The 18390-nt window shown below is 44.5% G+C and overlaps 1 protein-coding gene across 6 annotated transcripts in view; it reads left to right on the top strand.

Annotated features, from left to right (window-relative positions):
• PACSIN1 (protein kinase C and casein kinase substrate in neurons 1) overlaps nucleotides 1–18390 on the top strand; it is a 67529-nt gene that overhangs the window by 41202 nt on the left and 7937 nt on the right. For 3 of the 6 annotated variants that reach the window (XM_083745025.1, XM_083745020.1, XM_083745024.1), the window contains exons 2-6: nucleotides 10850–10970; nucleotides 12263–12419; nucleotides 14129–14364; nucleotides 15114–15269; nucleotides 16746–16921. In XM_083745025.1, coding sequence (XP_083601151.1) covers nucleotides 10908–10970; nucleotides 12263–12419; nucleotides 14129–14364; nucleotides 15114–15269; nucleotides 16746–16921 — 788 coding nt within the window. In that variant the 5' untranslated portion in view covers nucleotides 10850–10907. Of the gene's footprint in view, nucleotides 1–694; nucleotides 866–5483; nucleotides 5660–9864; nucleotides 9935–10808; nucleotides 10971–12262; nucleotides 12420–14128; nucleotides 14365–15113; nucleotides 15270–16745; nucleotides 16922–18390 lie in introns of those variants that run through there. The other 3 variants (XM_083745021.1, XM_083745022.1, XM_083745023.1) reach the window with 3 other exon arrangements.

Genomic DNA, 18390 nt, shown 5'->3' with positions numbered 1-18390 from the left:
CTGATCCCATCATGATAACAAATCACCCTGAATGGACTTTTAAAAGCATACCTGTGTATAAACTACACATCTGAAGCATACAGTGGTACCTCGGGTTAAGTACTTAATTTGTTTTGGAGGTCCGTACTTAACCTGAAACTGTTCTTAACCTGAAGCACCACTTTAGCTAATGGGGCCTCCTGCTGCCGCCGCGCCGCCGGAGCACGATTTCTGTTCTCATCCTGAAGCAAAGTTCTTAACCTGAAGTACTATTTCTTGGTTAGCAGAGTCTGTAACCTGACGCGTATGTAACCCGAGGTACCACTGTATTTTCCCACCTCAAATAATTATGAACATGGTAGTTAGAATTCTCCAAAGCCCTTAACTAACTACAGTGCCCAGAATTTTTTGGCAGAAAAATGTGCTCTAAAGGTATAGTTTGTAGATAGCCCAAAGGGACCTTTTGAGACACACACAGTGTTGTTCTTCATCTGCAGTACTCTCTCCCAGTGTGTTCCCTGGCGGCATTCATAAGCAGGATTCCAAAGTATAACTGGTTTCCATCAGTTACAAACTATTGAGCACATAGCATCTCTTGCTGTTGACACAAGTGCTTTATTTTGGAAAGTCAAGATGGTGCATTTAGAAGCTTAGAGTCAAAATGGCTCTGCTGTGAACAGATGAATTTTATACTTTGTTTTGCCTGTGTTTTCAGATCATCTGGAAAGTCTGCCTTGAGGGCAACCCAGGAGAAATAACAGGGCTAACAAAGTTAGATGATGATCACTCCGACCATGACTCTATTCCACTGTTTCGCAGTGGATTGCCAATAGACCTTCAGCAGCCATGAACTACAGTTTGACGGTGGAATGGTCTCCCATGGATGGTGGTGGACCTTGGAAATTTTAAAGCAGAGGTTGGATGGCCATCAGTCATGGATGCTTTAGCTGAGATTCCTGCATTGCAAGGGGTTGAATCAGATGACCTTTGGGGTCCCTTCCAACTCTCTAAAAGTCATGCAAATTCAAGATCCATTTTAATTCAGCTGGATCCAGCTTCTAGCCAGACCCTATGAAACAGCCCTGTGTTTGTGTATTCATGTTCTATCCTTCCTTCCTTCCTTCCTTCCTTCCTTCCTTCCTTCCTTCCTTCCTTCCTTCCTTCCTCCCTCCCTTCCTTTCTCTCTCTCTCTCTCTCTCTCTCTCTCTCTCTCTCTCTCTCTCTCAAAATTCCAAATTCCAGGACTCTCTCAAAATTCCAAATGTGCTTGCAGGCCTCAAAAGGTTGGTGACCCCAGCCTATAGACTTTGAGTGTGCATTGAGCAAGCTATGGCAGCGAAAGAGCATGTACGAGCTTTAGTGCAGTTTTGCCTGTTAGCTCAGGTTCTCCTTTTTCAGCCATATACAACCCAATCTTACGGGTTGTATATTATCTTGTTATGCACATGGAAATGACATTTTTAGCAAGGGCACAAAACCCATCTTTTCACATATTAATAACTGCACAAATCCTTGAATACTGTTGACCACGTGTGCATTGTTCTCATTGATTTGTGCTGCAGAGCCCTGAACTTCATGACTACACTAACAGTACAATCATCCTTGCTTTACGCGATGTGGGTGTTTGGAAGCGCAGGCACATGTGCAGTATGGGGTATGGCAAGTCATTAGCGTGCCCTTTCACTGCCTTTGTATCCAGATTACAAGAAGAAATAGAAAATATCCAGTCTTCCCCCTGGCTGAATAGAAGAGGTGACTGTTTACTGAAAAGCCCCCAGAGTGAGCAGGCTTTAATCCCACCTCTTTGGATACCCCTTCAAGGAGCAATGCCAGAGTAGACAAAGAGTAAAGAGGGAGCCTGGAATAGGTGATTCAGTAACCAGTTGCAGAGCAGGGCTGGCAGCAAAAATCTTCTTCAATGTTCACCTTTGTTATCTTTGCCTGGCCAAATATATCAAAAAATTTCAAAAAATGTTTGGTATATTTCTTCTGCCGAGCCACACTGGAACTTTGTTTGTTTTTACCTAGAGCCACCATGGTGCATGGTGCTTTACTGAATAAAAGAGGAAATATCCCTTCCCCGAGGAGGGAAATATAATATAACTTCAATATAACTTCAAGCCAACAGAGCAAGGGAGTGGAAGTGGAAACAGTGGTAAATGGCAATAACAGAGCCGGCCCACCCATGAGACAGGGTGCCCACCTCACCACTTCTGACACCACTAGAATGCCCCCCCCACACTGAGTTTTAGCAAGAGGGAAGCATTTTGGTGTGCAGTGTTGACACTCATCTTCTCTGCAAGATGCTGTCTTCAGATGAAATGAAAAATTGCCTGGGGTGGGGAACTGCTATGTAAAAAGCCAGCTTGTTTACATCACAGAGAGAGTCTTGACATAGAAGGGAAACTTACAGCATAGCTTTCCTTTGAAGTATTTTTCAGGTCAATGTTAGGGTTACTGCAGGGCATGATAAATGAGTGCGACTGAGGTCAAAACGTGTGCGCACCCGCACACAAGCACACACAATCGCCACTGTAAGGAATACAAGGCAGTACTAGGCCTCTGTCCTTCAGCTGTTTCATTTTGTGGCTGTACCAGTTCCCCTTGCCTTCTCCTCTGCTGACAATAATGAAGCCATATTTTCGGTGGCTTTCTGAAATGCTACCTGCCCTCTGCAAGCTGTTTGCTGTCTCAGCAGCTGTTTATTGATTAGTGGACTTATTTAGGCACTTGGCCAGAAGCAGCCTCACTTGTCTGGCTGCTGGCTAAGGTTGGCTCCTTGTTCCAAGACCCAGAAAAATCACACTTTTGTATTTTTGCATGCAAGTATCGTTTGGCATCATGAGCTTAAGAAGCTGCACCTCTGATCGCGGCCTGACCCCACTGCAGTATTTCTTGGCTTTAAGAGGGAAGCAGATAGCTGTCTCATGAGGAACCAATGAAGGCTTTCAAGTGTAGATTAATTTATGCAAATAATTAAAGTATTGAGTCATAGTTTATGTATACACGCATTTCTTTTCCACACATTTTGTAAGTCAAATGTGTTAACCAACCGAATACTAAAACCCAGCAAGAATGACAATGCTGTTTCCATAGCTGCTGCTGCTGCAACAGCAGCAACAGCAAAAAACCTACCCACTCTCTCTTATTGCAATGCCATTTTAGTTTTATCTTAACCCTTCCCATAGGTTATTGGGGTGGGGGAATGAAGGGAATTTAAATCCAAATACATAGACTCATTTATAAGTGATAGCTACCAGACACCAGGCAAGAGGAAAGCATGATGACACTATGGTACAAATTGCAGCCTTATGCTGAAACTGCAGGTGCTGGAATGACTCACCATGTTCAGATTCGGGGCACACCTAGGCTGAGACTCATTTCATTCATTGCAAGCGCAGATGACACCAAGGAAAAGCTGTTTGTGTGAAGCAGCACCCACATGTTCCAGGCATGCCTCAAGAATGTTCACATAGAAGGAGGACCTGCCAGCTTGGCTAATGCCAACCTATGTGGCTGTTGCTTCACACAAATGGCTTACCTTTCAGAGCAGTGTGGTACGATGCTCATCCCTACAGCAGCAACTACAGCAGAAACATACAGATCAGGCCTGAGAGAGCTTTTAGATTTTTGCCATGCTAGTTCAGAGCCCCCAGCACCCAGTGTAGAATAGTCTACTAGGACAAATGGGGCAGTGTCCCCACCAACTTCAGTCCACTCCTGTGAGGCTTCTGCAGGGCTATCCTCCTCTGCCACTGCCTTCCCTTGCTCGGAGAAAGTACCTTAAAGCGATTCTACATTTTTACCTCAGTTTAAAGAGAATATCTAGTCAGCGCAGACAGCGCAGCCCTTCAGGCAATCTCCAAGCCACCTCATCACAGTGTATTGCTCTGAGGAAGGACCCCTTCTTCCAATAAGAAGGAGGAAGAGAGGTAGCTCCTGTGCTCCAGGAGGAAAAGAGTGAGGAAGGAGAAAGATGTGGCAGCACTCCTGCTGCTGCTGCCACCAGCAGCAGCATGGGGGAGAAGTGGTGGGGCAGAGGACAGAGAAAAGGAGGACTAGGAGCAGGGGTGGCTCTCTGTATCTCAGGTGGCGCAGGCTCTTGTGCCCTGCCCTGAAGTGCAGCTAGTCCAAGAAGTTCACTTGTGTCAGAACCAACAAAAGTGCTGACAGTCGTCAGATAAGCCCACACGAGCCCATCATTGATGGAGGGGCCCACCAGGCCTTATTTTGCCCAGGGCTTAGTCACACCTGGAGCTGGACCTTTAATGATCCTCCATTTTTCTTCTTCAAAACAGCCAAGTCCTTTCAGTAGTCTGGCTCAAGCAATGCACTAATTGGCAAATGAGATAAAAAAAGCTGCAAGCTGTTAAGTGATTCAGCCTATTTATATCCTTCCAGAAATAAAACAAAACCTTCTACCTCAAGATCCTTTCACATATGTACAGTCTCACGAGTCATGAAATGAATTTGTATCATGACTCAAGAGATGTGAAACCATTCTATTTCATGTGTTGTGAGAGTTTACATATGTGGTAGGATTGCTGAGTAGGAGGTCAGTGGGTCTGTATTATAAACCTGCGCCTTGTCTTCTGGATCTGCAGCACTCCTCCCCACATAGTCCAGCAGATGTTCAGGATAGCAGTTCAACTCCTGGCACAGGGAAGGGGCAGAGCCAACCACTATCATACAAGCTTAAATGGCTGGTTTTATGGGCCCTGAAATACATCACATGTTGAATGGTACCTATTACTTATCAAAGATTAATTGGCAATGGACATTAAGATTCAATGACAGTTTCCACAAGGTCCTAATGACAACTAATGACAGGAAAGGACACAAACTGCCTACAAATAAAATCATCAGTTAATATATAAATCATCTTCAAGATTGACAAAGAGAATAGATCTTAATATATTGATATTGAGGTTGCTCCTCTTCATTCTCTTCCCACTAAATACTTTCTTACAGACATTTTTACACTGCAGGTTCACCCATCCTACATTGACTATCACCCAGTGCTGGTAGACTTGGTTTGAAGGTCCTGATTTTGCAGATCACTCCCTTCAGCTGCTGTGATGGGACTCCACTGGAATCAAAGTTGATTGCCAAGGTTGTGGTGTACAGTCCACCGCTCTAGTACCATTGAAAAGATATTTGGTACCCCTAGTTCAGGGTATCAACCAGGTCCCTGCCAGGTGTTTTGGATTAAAACTCATCTCAGCCCAGCTAGCATAACCAATATTCAGGGATAATGGGAATTGTAGAATCTCCATTTCTCTCTCTATCCTTTGCTTCAATCAATCAATCTATTATGGTCAATGACCTGTATTTTCATTCTCATCATCTCTGTATCCCCTATTGTTGTCCGACTCTTCCTTCACCTCTGATTCCTCCTGTTTCCTTACTTGCCATGAAATTTTCTTGCTCAAAACCTGCAGCTCATAAGCAGCTTTCAAGGGCTGCTAAAATGTAATGGCCTTCATGTTTTTCTTATGCCTGTTCAGAATCCTAATATGCTGATGCTTTGGTACCATCTTTGAGGCTTTATTCTTTTTTACTGCATAATCTCACCAAGCAAGAATCATGTAATGAACATCACAGTTCCATATAATGAATCAGATGACATCCTTTGTTCTAATTGCAGTTGTGGGTTGGACATTGTACTGGGGTTTCCTAGGTACTGGTAATTTTGTTCCCTACTAATGTTTCCTAGCAAGAGTTTGGCCCTGATTCAGCTCTAGTCATATGTAGCTAAACATGAATGGTTGGGGATGGGCATTTGCATGCAAACTGAAATGCTCATCCCATTGAAGAGAGTGCCATATGCATTTATTTCCTCTATGGTTTGACGTATATTTAGATGTCCATCTTCATTGCGTTAACTTTTGGCTGGATCCACATTCAGTTGAGCATCCAAATACACATTCCTCCCATAGGAGTAGCTAGGATTTTTGTTAGGAGGGGACAGGCCTTTTGTTAGAGGGGCATAACCTCACTTTGCTAGGTATTTTAATTTATTTTTATTGATTATGGGGGGTAGCTGCCCTCCTTGCCCCCCCCCCGGCTGTGCCTGTGATTCCTCCCACATTCTGCCCCAACTATTGAACGTAGGTGCAATTAGGTTGGGAGAGGAAGAATTTGCCCAGGTGCCTTGGCGACAGGAATGTCTCCCTCCCCGCTCCGCACAACCCCTACAACCTTGCAAAGCTGAGGGAGCACATTTCACAGCAGACCAAAACATGTTCCCACTCTTGTGTTTTGGCCTCAGCATTATCTTATACAGAGCATGCCTGTAGAATACGAGTAGCCATTTTCAGTTAAAGGTGGGAGTAGGGACGGCATCTGGCTGTGATGATACATGCTGCAATTGTCATCCTCCACCAGGTGACAGCTGAGGCAGGTGGATAAACAGAATCCCAAAATGGGGAATGAACATGTTCACAGAGTACAGATGGCGTACTGTGTAGGGTAGTGGGCATTAGCAGCATGTGGCTGGTATAAATTTAGCCTATGGCAGCCAGCAATTACAGAGGGGCTGAGAAATTAAACTGTTTTTTCTTTAGGAGACTTAGATTTCCTGAATAGAAGAGGGGAAGGGGAAGGGTGGAAAATCAGAAGCTCTGCCGTGTGTGTTTGTGTACTGTGTATGTTTACCTGTGTGTGCATAGCGCATAGTGTTTTTGTGCGCTCTGGTTTCCGTCATGGTGTACCATTGCTCCAGAAGCAGTTTAGTCATGCTGGCCACATGACCCAGAAAGCTTTCTGTGGACAAATGCTGGCTCCCTTGGCCTGAAAGCGAGATGAGCACTGCAACCCCATAGTTGTCTTTGACTAGACTTAATCACTCAGGGGTCCTTTACCTTTTTACCTTTACCTTATGTGTGCATAGCAGAGCATGGTGTAATGGTACAGATATGCTGCTATTTCCATGTTTGTATTTCAAAACCACAGGGAGGTAATTCTGTAATTTTTGCAGTGATGCTATTAATACCTTTCATTTCTTAGCAAACCTTTTGAATTCTGATTCTGCTAATAAGAAAGTGTGTAAAGCTGTGTGGATCCTCAGGAGTCATGTAACACTTCTCACATGAGCAAATCTATCATGTGCTGTCCTGGTTTTATTTATAGTTGATGAGGCTTCACTGGTCTATGTGATAGCATGTATATTTTTCTATGTGGTTGTTAATGCGCCTTTGTATGCACACATGTTGTGGAATATATATCTCTGTGAGATGCCACACCTTGCAATACTTGCTGAGTTTACATCCCAGCTGTGCATATTGCTTTGTTTGTTTATTACTTTGAACCCAGCTGGGCTCGGGGAGCTACAGCTGCCTCAATATGTTCTACATTGCTATGTGTGCATGTGTTGCAGTGTCAGTTGCTGGTGTTTACATGTGCAGGCATGCATTGCCAAGTAAGTCTCAGTTTCTGTGCACTTACACACAAAGCTATGCCCCTGTGTCAACATGCAAGGGACACCGGGAGACGTTTATTTATAAGACAAGCTTGGATTGGTAGGTTCCTGAGTTATATCACTAAATCCCTTCCAGGCACTGTTAGTTCCACTGCAGTGAGCTCTTAAAGCCAGCCTTTGCAACAAGCTCAGAAGCTCCTGTAACCATTTCAGCACAGAATCCAGAAGGCTGGAGCCTTATGCCAGTCAGATCTGCCAAACGATCTCCCCACCCCACCCCACCCCCAAGAAAATAAATAGTGCTCCTGCTGCAAATATAAAGTAATAGTGCTTTGCATTAATGAATGATATTCCATGCCAGCTCAGAGCATTTGTCATTACCTATTTGGTCAAGAGGTGCTGCATCTCCTTTTGGCTACCAAATAAATGGCTCAATAAATGGACCCTTCTTCACCTGCATAGTACCTTAGGATTGTTCCCAAGAATGCAGCCAGCAGTCAGTGTTACAGGCTGACTGCCACTGCTCTAGAATCTGCATGGGTTGGCATTTCCTTTCTAAGCAATGCTTCTGTCCAATACAGCCCTCAGTTTCTTAGCCAGGATCTCTGCCTGTTCTGTTTTGCCACTTCTAAAGAGGCTCATGAAAAAGAGTTGATTTCTGGGTTGAACAGAACGATTTAAGCAACCATCACATTCCTTCAGAAAGAGGCTTCACTTGTCTTTAAAAAGGTATCTCAGTATCTTGTTCCACATTTTCAGGTGAAATAATGGAGACATGGAGTTGTTTCACCACACAGAGAGAACTATCACTGTCTCTGATAGACCATATGGTCTCTTTAGCCTGATACAGCTTTCTGAAAGTGGTTTTAATGGACATAGTAAGCACTGTTCTGGAACATGTTATGGCATTTGTTCAGACCAGTTCCTTGAGCAAAATTAACTGAGAATGTCTTAATCACAACAAAAATAATTGTGCTAATCTAGACTCAAATGTAGTCTGATTCTACATGTCTGCAAAGTATTTCACATAAACATTAACACAAATAGTAATTAGACCCTGCAGAGGTCAGGGATTCTGTAAGTTTCAGAACAAGAGCTATGCAGAGGACATTTTTAGCAGTTGTAGCTGCCCTGCTACAGTTTTGCAAGAATTAGGAACCTCCAGACTTGTCACCGTTTTCCAGTAAGGATTCAGGTGCACACCGGAACAATAGGTTTGTGCAGTTAAAGTAGATTAAAGCACCCTCTTGCCCTAGGGCCACAAATCCAGAAAAGGGACATTTTACTGTTAGGAAAATAATGGGGGAAACATTGAAAAGTGTGGGAATGAATGAATTGTTAACAGGAATATGTGTAAACAGGAATATCTGTAAATAAATCAAGGTGAATGCACATTGTCATATAAGCACTCCATAAACAATCCAGACTGGACATAGGCTATCCACGGCATAAGATTTGTACAGGGGCACAAAGAAGGCATCTGCTGAAATGTCTTCTTCTGCCCAAAAATTCAAACTGTAGAAGACTTGCCCATCTATTTAAACCTGGCCATCCTACACATAGGTGATCTGGGGTCACTGACTGAGAAACCTCCCTTCCCATGCCAGCCCTGTCTCCCCCTCTCCCTCCCCCTCTCCCTCTCCCTCTCTCTGTGTGTGTGTGTGTGTGTACGTATGTATGTTTCACACCAACAAAAGAACAAAGTTATTTACAAAAGGCACCATTATTATATGTCCAAATTTCACGCATTGGCAAAGGTAGAGAGTTAGATGTAACCTTTTCAATAAAAGAGACAACAGCACTTTACTCCTTTGGATGATGCCGAAGGGTTAAGTAGCTTGCCCTTTTCACATTTCTCTGAAGATCAGTACAGATTATGTTGAAATGTCTCTAGAGAAGCCTTCCCCAATCTGGGGCCTTCCATGCAGGCTGGGGCTGGTGGGAGTTGCGGTCCACATAATCAGGAACAAGCTTTCGAGCTCGTTTCCCATTAACCCCACCAGCTGACATGGAACAGAACAGACCATCCTACTTTAGAGAAGGCAAGAAGCCATGCATCCATAAACCTCTGTCATGGTATGATCACCATCCTAAGCATAGCATTCCCTTTTTGAAGGTGTTTTGCCTTACCGTGTGAGCTAATAGTGGTTCATTCCTGACTGACAGCAGACACATTATTCCTGATGTTGTATAATGTACCCTTAGACTTGAGCAGGGCTTTGAAGAGTGATGTTTTTATGAAGTCTATAGAATAGACAGGAATAGATGTGTCCTAATAAGACGGGAATGTGATGGGGGGAGGGTCCAATCTATCTAAGTTGTGGTGTACATTATCTCCCCCAACCATTTCTCTCTCTCCCTCTGTGTGTGGTTTTTTTTTTAAAAAAAAACGAAGACTGGAGAAGATGCTTTCCAATTCCAAACACTTTCTGCCTGAATTTAATTCCTCACTGGATTTATTGCAGACAGAGGGGCAGAGAAGGCAGACTGGGATTGCAAAGGGAAAGGCAGACAGAACTGAGACACAGCAGAAGGATAGGGCATGCTTTGGTTTCCTAAGGGAGCAATGGAAGTACTGTACTGTATCCTTGTATTCCCAGCTTCTTCATTTCCACTAAGCCCCTTCTTGTCCCTCATGCATCTCTGAGCGGCCCCCATTGTTTGCTTGAGAGATGGGCAAGGGACACTTAATATCTGTGACCATCTGTTCATGTGAGCATTTATGTTGACAGTAAGCACCAGCCACATGGGAGGCCTTCCATAGCAGCCATCTCACAGAGCTTGTTTGCAGAGTCACTGACCTAGCCTGGGATGGCAACATTTTAATAGGCTGTAGTAAATTCAAAGAGCTGTAGTAAATTCAAAGAGCCACAAAATGACCAATGGCTCTTGCCTTGCCATCCCCAGCAAGCTTTATAATTTGTATCCTGGGAGGACGGGAAGGGTAATAATTATCCTGAGCATAGGAAAAGAGAATCTAGCCTTGTTTACTTCCATAGGCTGCTGCATGGGACAGAAACACCACTGGGATCAGCTTGTCAAACTTCAGCATATTCTGTGTTGCATTGCCATTAGTGCAGATAAAGAGAGGGAGCTCCTATCTGCTTCAAATGCCGTGTGTTGTGGGCCCGGTATTTGTTTATTTGCGATTTGGCAATACTACTAATAATTGAAGGAAATGGGTACATTGTTTCTTGAAGGATGCGTCTTGAAGGATGGAGGGCTGCAGGAATGTTAATTTTGCTCTAACAAGAGGCCATTTTTTTCTGCAAAGAAACCCTGAAATGTAGTGCTTATCAAGGACAAGTCCTGGAATGGCTTCTACACCTGGAATGGAAGGGGTGGGTGCCATCTTGCTCTTTGCTTCAGATGGCAAAATGTCTTGGGCCAGCCATGGTTCCTTTCAAAGTTTGCATGATCTTTCTCCTCATCTCTTCTTATCCCTTGCAGTGCATGAGGTCTGCAGAGTGGCTGAACATTTTACCATAAACCCCAAGGGCCACAAACCATGTCAGGCTCCTATGATGAGTCTGCGGCATCTGCTGAGGAAATAACTGACAGTTTCTGGGAGGTAAGAGTCCCCTCAGCACAAACCACATATGTATCTTCTGAAGAAACGCTGGTGGAGGAGGGAGGCAGCATAATACAGCCCCTCCAATGTCCAACCCAAGCTTCCCTGTTGGCCTCATGCAAATGAGATTTCTGATTGGTGGTCCTGGTTGGCTCTTGAACCCAAGGTTCTAGAGAAGGGAAGTCATGCATTGCCATAGGTTTTCAACAGCAATGCAATGGATTTTGCAGAAAGAAAGGGTAGAAGATAGAGAGAACCTTCTGGAAAAAAGCAGTGTTGATCATATACAGTTTGCTCTTCTGATGCTTTTCCTTCTAGAAGATGTTGTCCCCACAACTCGGGCACCTTCTTAATACTTAATTTCTAAAGCAAAAGTTTCCAGAGCTCATGAGCTTCTGGGGGTCATCCTTCTACCCTGGAACCTCTGCCTTCTAAACCTTATAATCTAGCTAGTTGTGGTTACTCACTGGTTAAAAAGGGGCACATTTTGCTGACATGGCTGGCACCTGCAGAATGGGCCCCTTATTCCGCATTGGGGGGGGGGTTGCAGTCAAAGGGGACAAAAGTGACCTTGCTAGTTGTATTAGTGTGAGAGCAATTAGTGATCTGATGGAATAGGATCATCCATCTGACCAGTCCAGGAAGTTTTGCCCTCACCTTCAGTAGAGTAAATCTAATTGGCTAGGTAGCACGGTGCCATCATCACATTCACTAAATGACCCCCAATTCACTGATATCATGTAGGGCAGCAGTGAGGAACATCTGGCCCACAGACCTAATTGGGCTTCTCCGTTTGGCCAAACCAGGCCATTTTGGCCAAGCCATACCCTCCTGACATCAGGTGTAGGGTAGGTAAAGATGCAGCTGGGGCAAAGGGGTTTTTCAGATGGTGCTGATCAGCAGGTTGGCAACACTTGTGAAGCCCCATGCACATCGCTTTTCAAGCACAGACAACCAGCTGATTGTTGGTGCTTGCAAAAGCTCAGTGCGCTGCACTTTGCAAGCAGTGATCTGCTGACTTGCATGGAATTGTATGTGGCTCCTTGCAATCCCCCCCAAAGCAGCTGATCATGGGGACTGCAAAGAGCTGTACAGAGTGCTGTGCTAGCATAAACAATCATCGGATTAGCCCCACCCACATGTCAAACTTGTGGCTCATGTTGGGTTGGAGAGATAAGAATCTGTTGTTGTTTTTTGCACTCCTGGTTGCCCAGAGCCAGGCTGGCCTCCAGGACTATCTCTTGGACTCCAGCTAGTCACTCTTACCATGCAGCTGTTCATGTGTCTGGCAGGTAGGGAACTACAAACGGACGGTGAAACGGATTGATGATGGTTATCGGCTGTGCAATGACCTGATGAACTGTGTCCATGAGCGGGCCAAGATTGAGAAGGCATATTCCCAGCAGCTGGTTGATTGGTCCAAACGGTGGAGGCAGCTAATAGAGAAAGGTATTTCTCCTCCATACTGGGGTGGGGCAGAATGGGGAGAGCAGATGGGAAATGGAAGAGACAGGAACAGCAATTTGCAAGTGGCATCAGTCCTTCCTCCCCACCCTCTGTGTAATGTAGAGGAAGAATGTTTCCCCAGGAATTATTTGAGATTAATTATTTTCATCTAATAGTAAAAGTTATGCTGGGGCTCTGTGAACAAGTTGCTGCTGCATGGGCCTTCCCAGACTATTAGTTGTTTATTCAGAAATTTATTGTTTCCAAGTACACATTTGGCCCAAGAAGCTTTCAGTAAACAGATAAATTAGAATAATAATGCACAACAAAGCCCAACATATTAAGTTATTCATAAAATGAGTCAGATCAGCTAAAACCTCATGAGCTTTGTAAACACAACAAGAGTTTTTAAAATCTCGCTTCTTTCTTGCAGCCTGATGAAATGCATGTTTACAAAGATGCAAGCCCTACTGTGTCCAGCGGGACGTACTCCCAAATAAGTGTGCATACAATCACAGTCCATTGTTGATGCATATTAGTGCAGACCCAGTGCCAGCAGCAGCATGATACCCTGTTCTGTATAACTACAGGCAGCATGGAGAATAGCCTCTAAGTTGTGTCAGGATATAGTGGGCAAAATTAGACCTGATGTGAGAGGTCAGTGATCAGGATCTCTCCTGGGTGCTTTTGGGCTGCTGTTTGTTTGTTTCAAGGTCAATAGTCCAATGCAACCTCTTTCAAGCCTGGAGGTGGTCTTGAACCTTTACTCAAGAGTAGAACTATTGAAATTGGTGAAAGTTGGTGAGAACCAATAATTTCAGAACGTCTACTCTCATTAAAACTGAGTGGAATACTACTCTCCATAACTGACACTGGGGAAGTGGGTGGTTAACCCTCTTCTGGTAACAGTTTCCCAGTCTTCCAAACAGCCACATGGAGCTGTTGATTACACACAACGGAGAACACAAACTCCTGAGAAATTCTGGTTTTTGGGATTTGGGTGGTATTCAATTAGTAGCCCTCCTTTGACAAAGGCATTGATCATTGAAACAGGAAGGGGGAGAATTTGCTGCCTCCCTCTAGTGTAATCCACCCCCCCAAAAAAAAGAATTGCTCCAGACTGACCCTCCTACTCCTGTCTCTTGGTCAAAGAAAAATAAGGGGGAATGTGTACTCCACTGCACAGCTTCCACGGAATTAAATAGAGAATAAAGAAAAATGCACACAAAATGGTTTGGCGCATGAGATGGAGGGGTTGCCTTGCTGATAATGTGGGTGGGTCCCCTGCCTCAATAACTATCAACTGCAAAACTATTGCACAAGGAACAATAGTCTGGAAATGCTCTAAAACAGGGATGGGAACCTGTGACCTCCCACACATTGTTGCACTGAGACTTCCACCCTCCCTGACCATCGGCTATGCTATTTGGAGCAGATGGGGCTGTTGCTGAGTCCAGCGGCACCTGGAGGTCCACAGGTTTCTCATCCCCTGCTCTAAGAACTAGAGGGCCTAGATATTGTTCAAGTCTCTTGTCACTTTGTACTTCTCAGTTCTCTGCCACAGTGTTCCAACCAGCAAAATGGCAAAGGTTACAGTCCCTTAATGTATTGTGAGTGAATTATGAGAGTGTGTAGCCTGCAAGGGAGGAACAGGGTGTTATTTCAGGATGCCAAATGGTCACCCCAGCCTTGCTGGTGCTCTCGGTACATAGGCCCACAGTACGGCAGTTTGGAGAAAGCGTGGATGGCCATAATGACAGAGGCGGACAAGGTGAGCGAGCTGCATCAAGAAGTGAAGAATAGCTTGTTGAACGACGACTTCGAGAAGGTGAAGAACTGGCAGAAGGATGCCTTCCACAAACAGATCATGGGAGGCTTCAAGGAGGCCAAGGAAGCAGAGGATGGTTTTCGGAAAGCACAGAAACCCTGGGCCAAGAAGATGAAGGAGGTAGGAAGGGCTGGAGGAGGAGAGAAGGGCAGAGTGACTCATGAGGTCAATCATTTTATGGAGGAAAGGAACCCAACAGCTTCCTTGGGCTGTGACTGAGAGAGCATCCCCATCCCATTTTAGCCACAGAACCCTAACATGGGATGTGGGAAGGAGCCTGTTTTATCTTAAGGGAATCAAGTCATACCTGCAAGATAATACAAAGATCACAATGTGTGGCACAAAAAAGGATCATGTTGCATATGTATCCAGTGTCTGTAGAGCCCTACCTTCATGGTTTAGTTTATACTTTCATAGACCTAGATGGGTCTCAGTGTAGCTAAGGGACATCCACACACACACACACACCTGGGAAGTAAGAAGTACTTGCCAGTTCTCTAGTAATCTACATATAGCTGTAAACCACATAATTTGACTTTGCAGAACCTGATGAATTCTGAAAACCAGAGTAACAAGAAAACTCAAGTCTCTAGTCTTCATGCCTACAGAGAAAGCATTGCTATGTCCTTGTGCAGTTTACTACAGTAGTCAGATTGGATTTCAAAGCACAGAGTTTGGATTTTTTGAAAGCATGGGCAATGGGCTTTATGAAGGGGGTGGTGGACTTGTAATGGAGAGGAATTGTTTTCGGCAAAAGTGAGCATTTCTGGCCTCAATCTTACTGCAGCAGTTTCATAAGAAACAGGAGATAGGAATGTTGTACTGGGCCTCAGCAGTCACCCTTTCCTTCTTTTCTCAACTCAAACCAGCTGGAAACAGCCAAGAAAGCATATCACCTGGCATGCAAAGAGGAGAAACTCGCCATGACCCGAGAAGCCAACAGCAAAGCTGAGCAGTCCATCACTCCAGATCAGCAAAAGAAGCTGCAAGACAAAGTGGAAAAATGCAAGCAGGATGTGCAAAAGGTAGGAGTGACCACCAAGGATATAGACAAATTGACACACATGGAAATTTCTCCCTTTGAACATCTGAGAAACACAACCATCTTCACATGTAGATAAAGGCGCAGACAAAAAAAGTAACAAAGGCACACATAATGTTTTACAGTATGTGCATGCACACTCTTACACAAACATGAACAACCTTCTAATACATTCACTTCCTCATCCTTACACAAAAGGCCCTTTATCATCCTTGTCCCTCTGCATGCCTGCCCCCTCGTCTGTGGTGCTCACATCCATATTCTCTTATTGTTTTGTTTCTCTCATATAGCAGTTCACACCATTCTCACATGCATCCAATCATGTACATCCTACACATGCACTCCTTTTCTTGGTCACATGACCCAGGTATAATTGACAGAGCGGTGTGGAGTCATGCAAGTCTGCTTTGCTCCTGCTTGCCCTTTTTCCTCCCTGGTCATCGACACTGCAACGTTCTCAGTAGCACCCAGGGATGGGGGAACCAGTAGAGTTGGGAAGAAGTCCATACTCCCAATGTGCCTTGGCTTTGAGGAAAGCTTTACATTTGCTTTGGTCCTCTGTAGCTGGCTTACAAAATTTTCCCTTGCTAAGACAGGAGAAGCCTGCAGCAACGGGCAAGATCATTGGGTTCTCTTCACCAACAATTCACTTCCTACCTCGCTGTTGCTTTTATGGCTCTAAGGCAGTGAAAAATAGTGTGGGCATGATATCTCCTTCCCTGTGCAGCATCTGCCAGTCTCTCTCCTGCCTCTCCCCACTGCTGTGAGGTGAATCTGGTGACCTACTTGCTGCTACACAGGAGCTGGAAAAATAATTCCTCCATAATGCTTTACTGCCCCAGAGCTGGTAATGCAGTTCTGGGCACTGGGCAGGATTCACCTAACGAACCCCATCAGCAGCCTTCCTTGCCTCTCCTTCTTGCTGTATCCCCTAAAATTGGCTCGGTGTGTGTGTCAGGAGAACCACGAGAACAGCATGGATGAGGGATTGTTCCATTGCTTCCTTGATATCCACTGTCTTTGGTTTCTTTCATGTTTCTGAAACATATACGCTAACTGAACCTCTTTATCAGGTCTTGATACAAGTTCATGCGTGGCTCTTGAGCAGTCCATAGTGAACTTGGGACTTCTGTTCCCATCCATTTCTGTAATGAGCTTCATCAACAACATTTATTCTTTTCTGAAGCAATGCCACAGAGCCTTCCAGAAGTCCTCTCTATAGATGACTGCAGCTGACTTAATTTAATTTTAATTCAGCGCTGCTCTGAAATAAGCCTAGGCAGTCAAAACCTTACATGGTGTAGGTCAGTGTTACTATATTGAAAACAGTGGAACTAGACATGTTTAAGCACACTGAATATCCAGCCCAGAAAGCCTGCCTAGACAGGTCTTGCTGTGGGAACAGGGTGCCGTTCTCAGTAACTGGATCTTAATCTGAGTCCCCCTTTTGTGTCCACAGACCCAGGAGAAGTATGAAAAGGTGGTGGATGAGCTTAGTAAGTGTACCCCACAGTACATGGAAAGTATGGAGCAGGTCTTTGAGCAATGCCAGCAATTCGAAGAGAAGAGACTCATCTTCCTAAAGGAGGTGCTGTTGGACATCAAGCGGCACCTGAACCTGGCAGAGAACAACAGGTATCATATTTCCCCAAGGTTGCTTCCAGGCAACCTGTTTATTGAGCATTCATCCTCATTTGCTTGCACAAGGTTTGCTGGGAGGTTAGACAGTGTTGTCTATTTATTGTGCATTCATTCTGATGTACTTGTGGAGAGATTATATGACATTGCAGCAAGCAATGGTCACTCCACACTTTCCAGTGTGTTTTTCTGTCACTTTCCTTATCACAAAAAGTCTGAAATTGAGGGGGAAACAGATTTCTTGTGCAAGAGCATCAAAACAACTTTTAACTGGGTAACATGAATTTGCCAGAATGTGGTTGAATCCCACCTGAAAATAGCAGCAATCTGGAAGTGCCCTGAAACTCTGAAACAGCCCTGTAGAAAATGCCCCCATGATTTATGTGAAAGGGATAGTCCTTGAGTGAGCACTTGGAGTTTCTTCCCAGCCTTGTCAACTTCCCTTTCATTCAACTGTGCATCTATATGGGTGCATCTCCTGCACCCAAATCAGCATTTTAGCATCATATGGGAACAATGGGGAAAATTTATCTTAAGAAAACACAGCACACGAGTGTCACACACTGGCATTGCACCTTGGACAGTCTACACTGGCTCCACTTTCATCTCTGGTTACCATACAGACTGTTCCATGACGAGATCAGTAGTTGCTGGGGTGGGGGAAGTTCTCATTTGCTAGCAGTTTCAAGCAGAGGCTAGTCAGCCATCTCTTGTAGATGCTGTAGCTCCTGCATCAAAGGAGCTGCTCAAGATCAGGGATTAGAGCCCTTTGTGAAAGTAATGTTTGAAGCAGCTTACACTTCTTTAAATAAATGGGTCTCTCTCTCACACACCCGCTTCTGTCTACCTACTTACAGGAGAAGCTCAAACTGATTCAAACAGCACTTTTGCAAAGCACTTTTAGAGAGTTCCAGTGGTCTTATTTCAGACTCTGGAGGCTGAAACAGGAACATGGGACTGTCCTTTGAAAAAGGAGGCATGTAAAGGAGAAGGAGGCAGCTGTTTCAAACAGTGTTTTTGCAGGCTGAAATAGGAGCATGGAGCATGGAGGCTGCCTTAAAGCCTTTTGCAAAATAATTTTGCACACCGGTCTTTCTTTCTGGTTTTTGTTTTGTTTTGTTTTTTTAATTCTCTAGATGTTTACAGGTGTCCCACAGGCCTTACAATGTGAGACCCTCTAGAACACTGCCTGCAGTCAGCTGAAGTTGTAGAGTTGTTAAAGCAGAGAATGTTGGATTTAAAAAATGCCTGAAATGAAGCATTTAACTCTTAAAAACATTTTCTGCTGCTGTGCTTTAGCACACACAAAAATCTAGAGCTCTTAAATGTTCTGCATGCAGCATTTTGGAGAGCCTCACTTCTTGAGGGCCTAGTGAAACAGAGATTTATAGGAAAGCAGAACAGAAAAATGCAGAAATAAAGTGACAGAGAAATGCAATTCCAAGCCTTTGGAAGGACTTGGGGAG

Source organism: Podarcis gaigeae (genome assembly GCF_964106915.1).
Source record: "Podarcis gaigeae genome assembly, chromosome: 6".
NCBI lineage: Eukaryota > Metazoa > Chordata > Lepidosauria > Squamata > Lacertidae > Podarcis > Podarcis gaigeae.
This window is presented reverse-complemented; position numbering and strand designations above follow the sequence as displayed.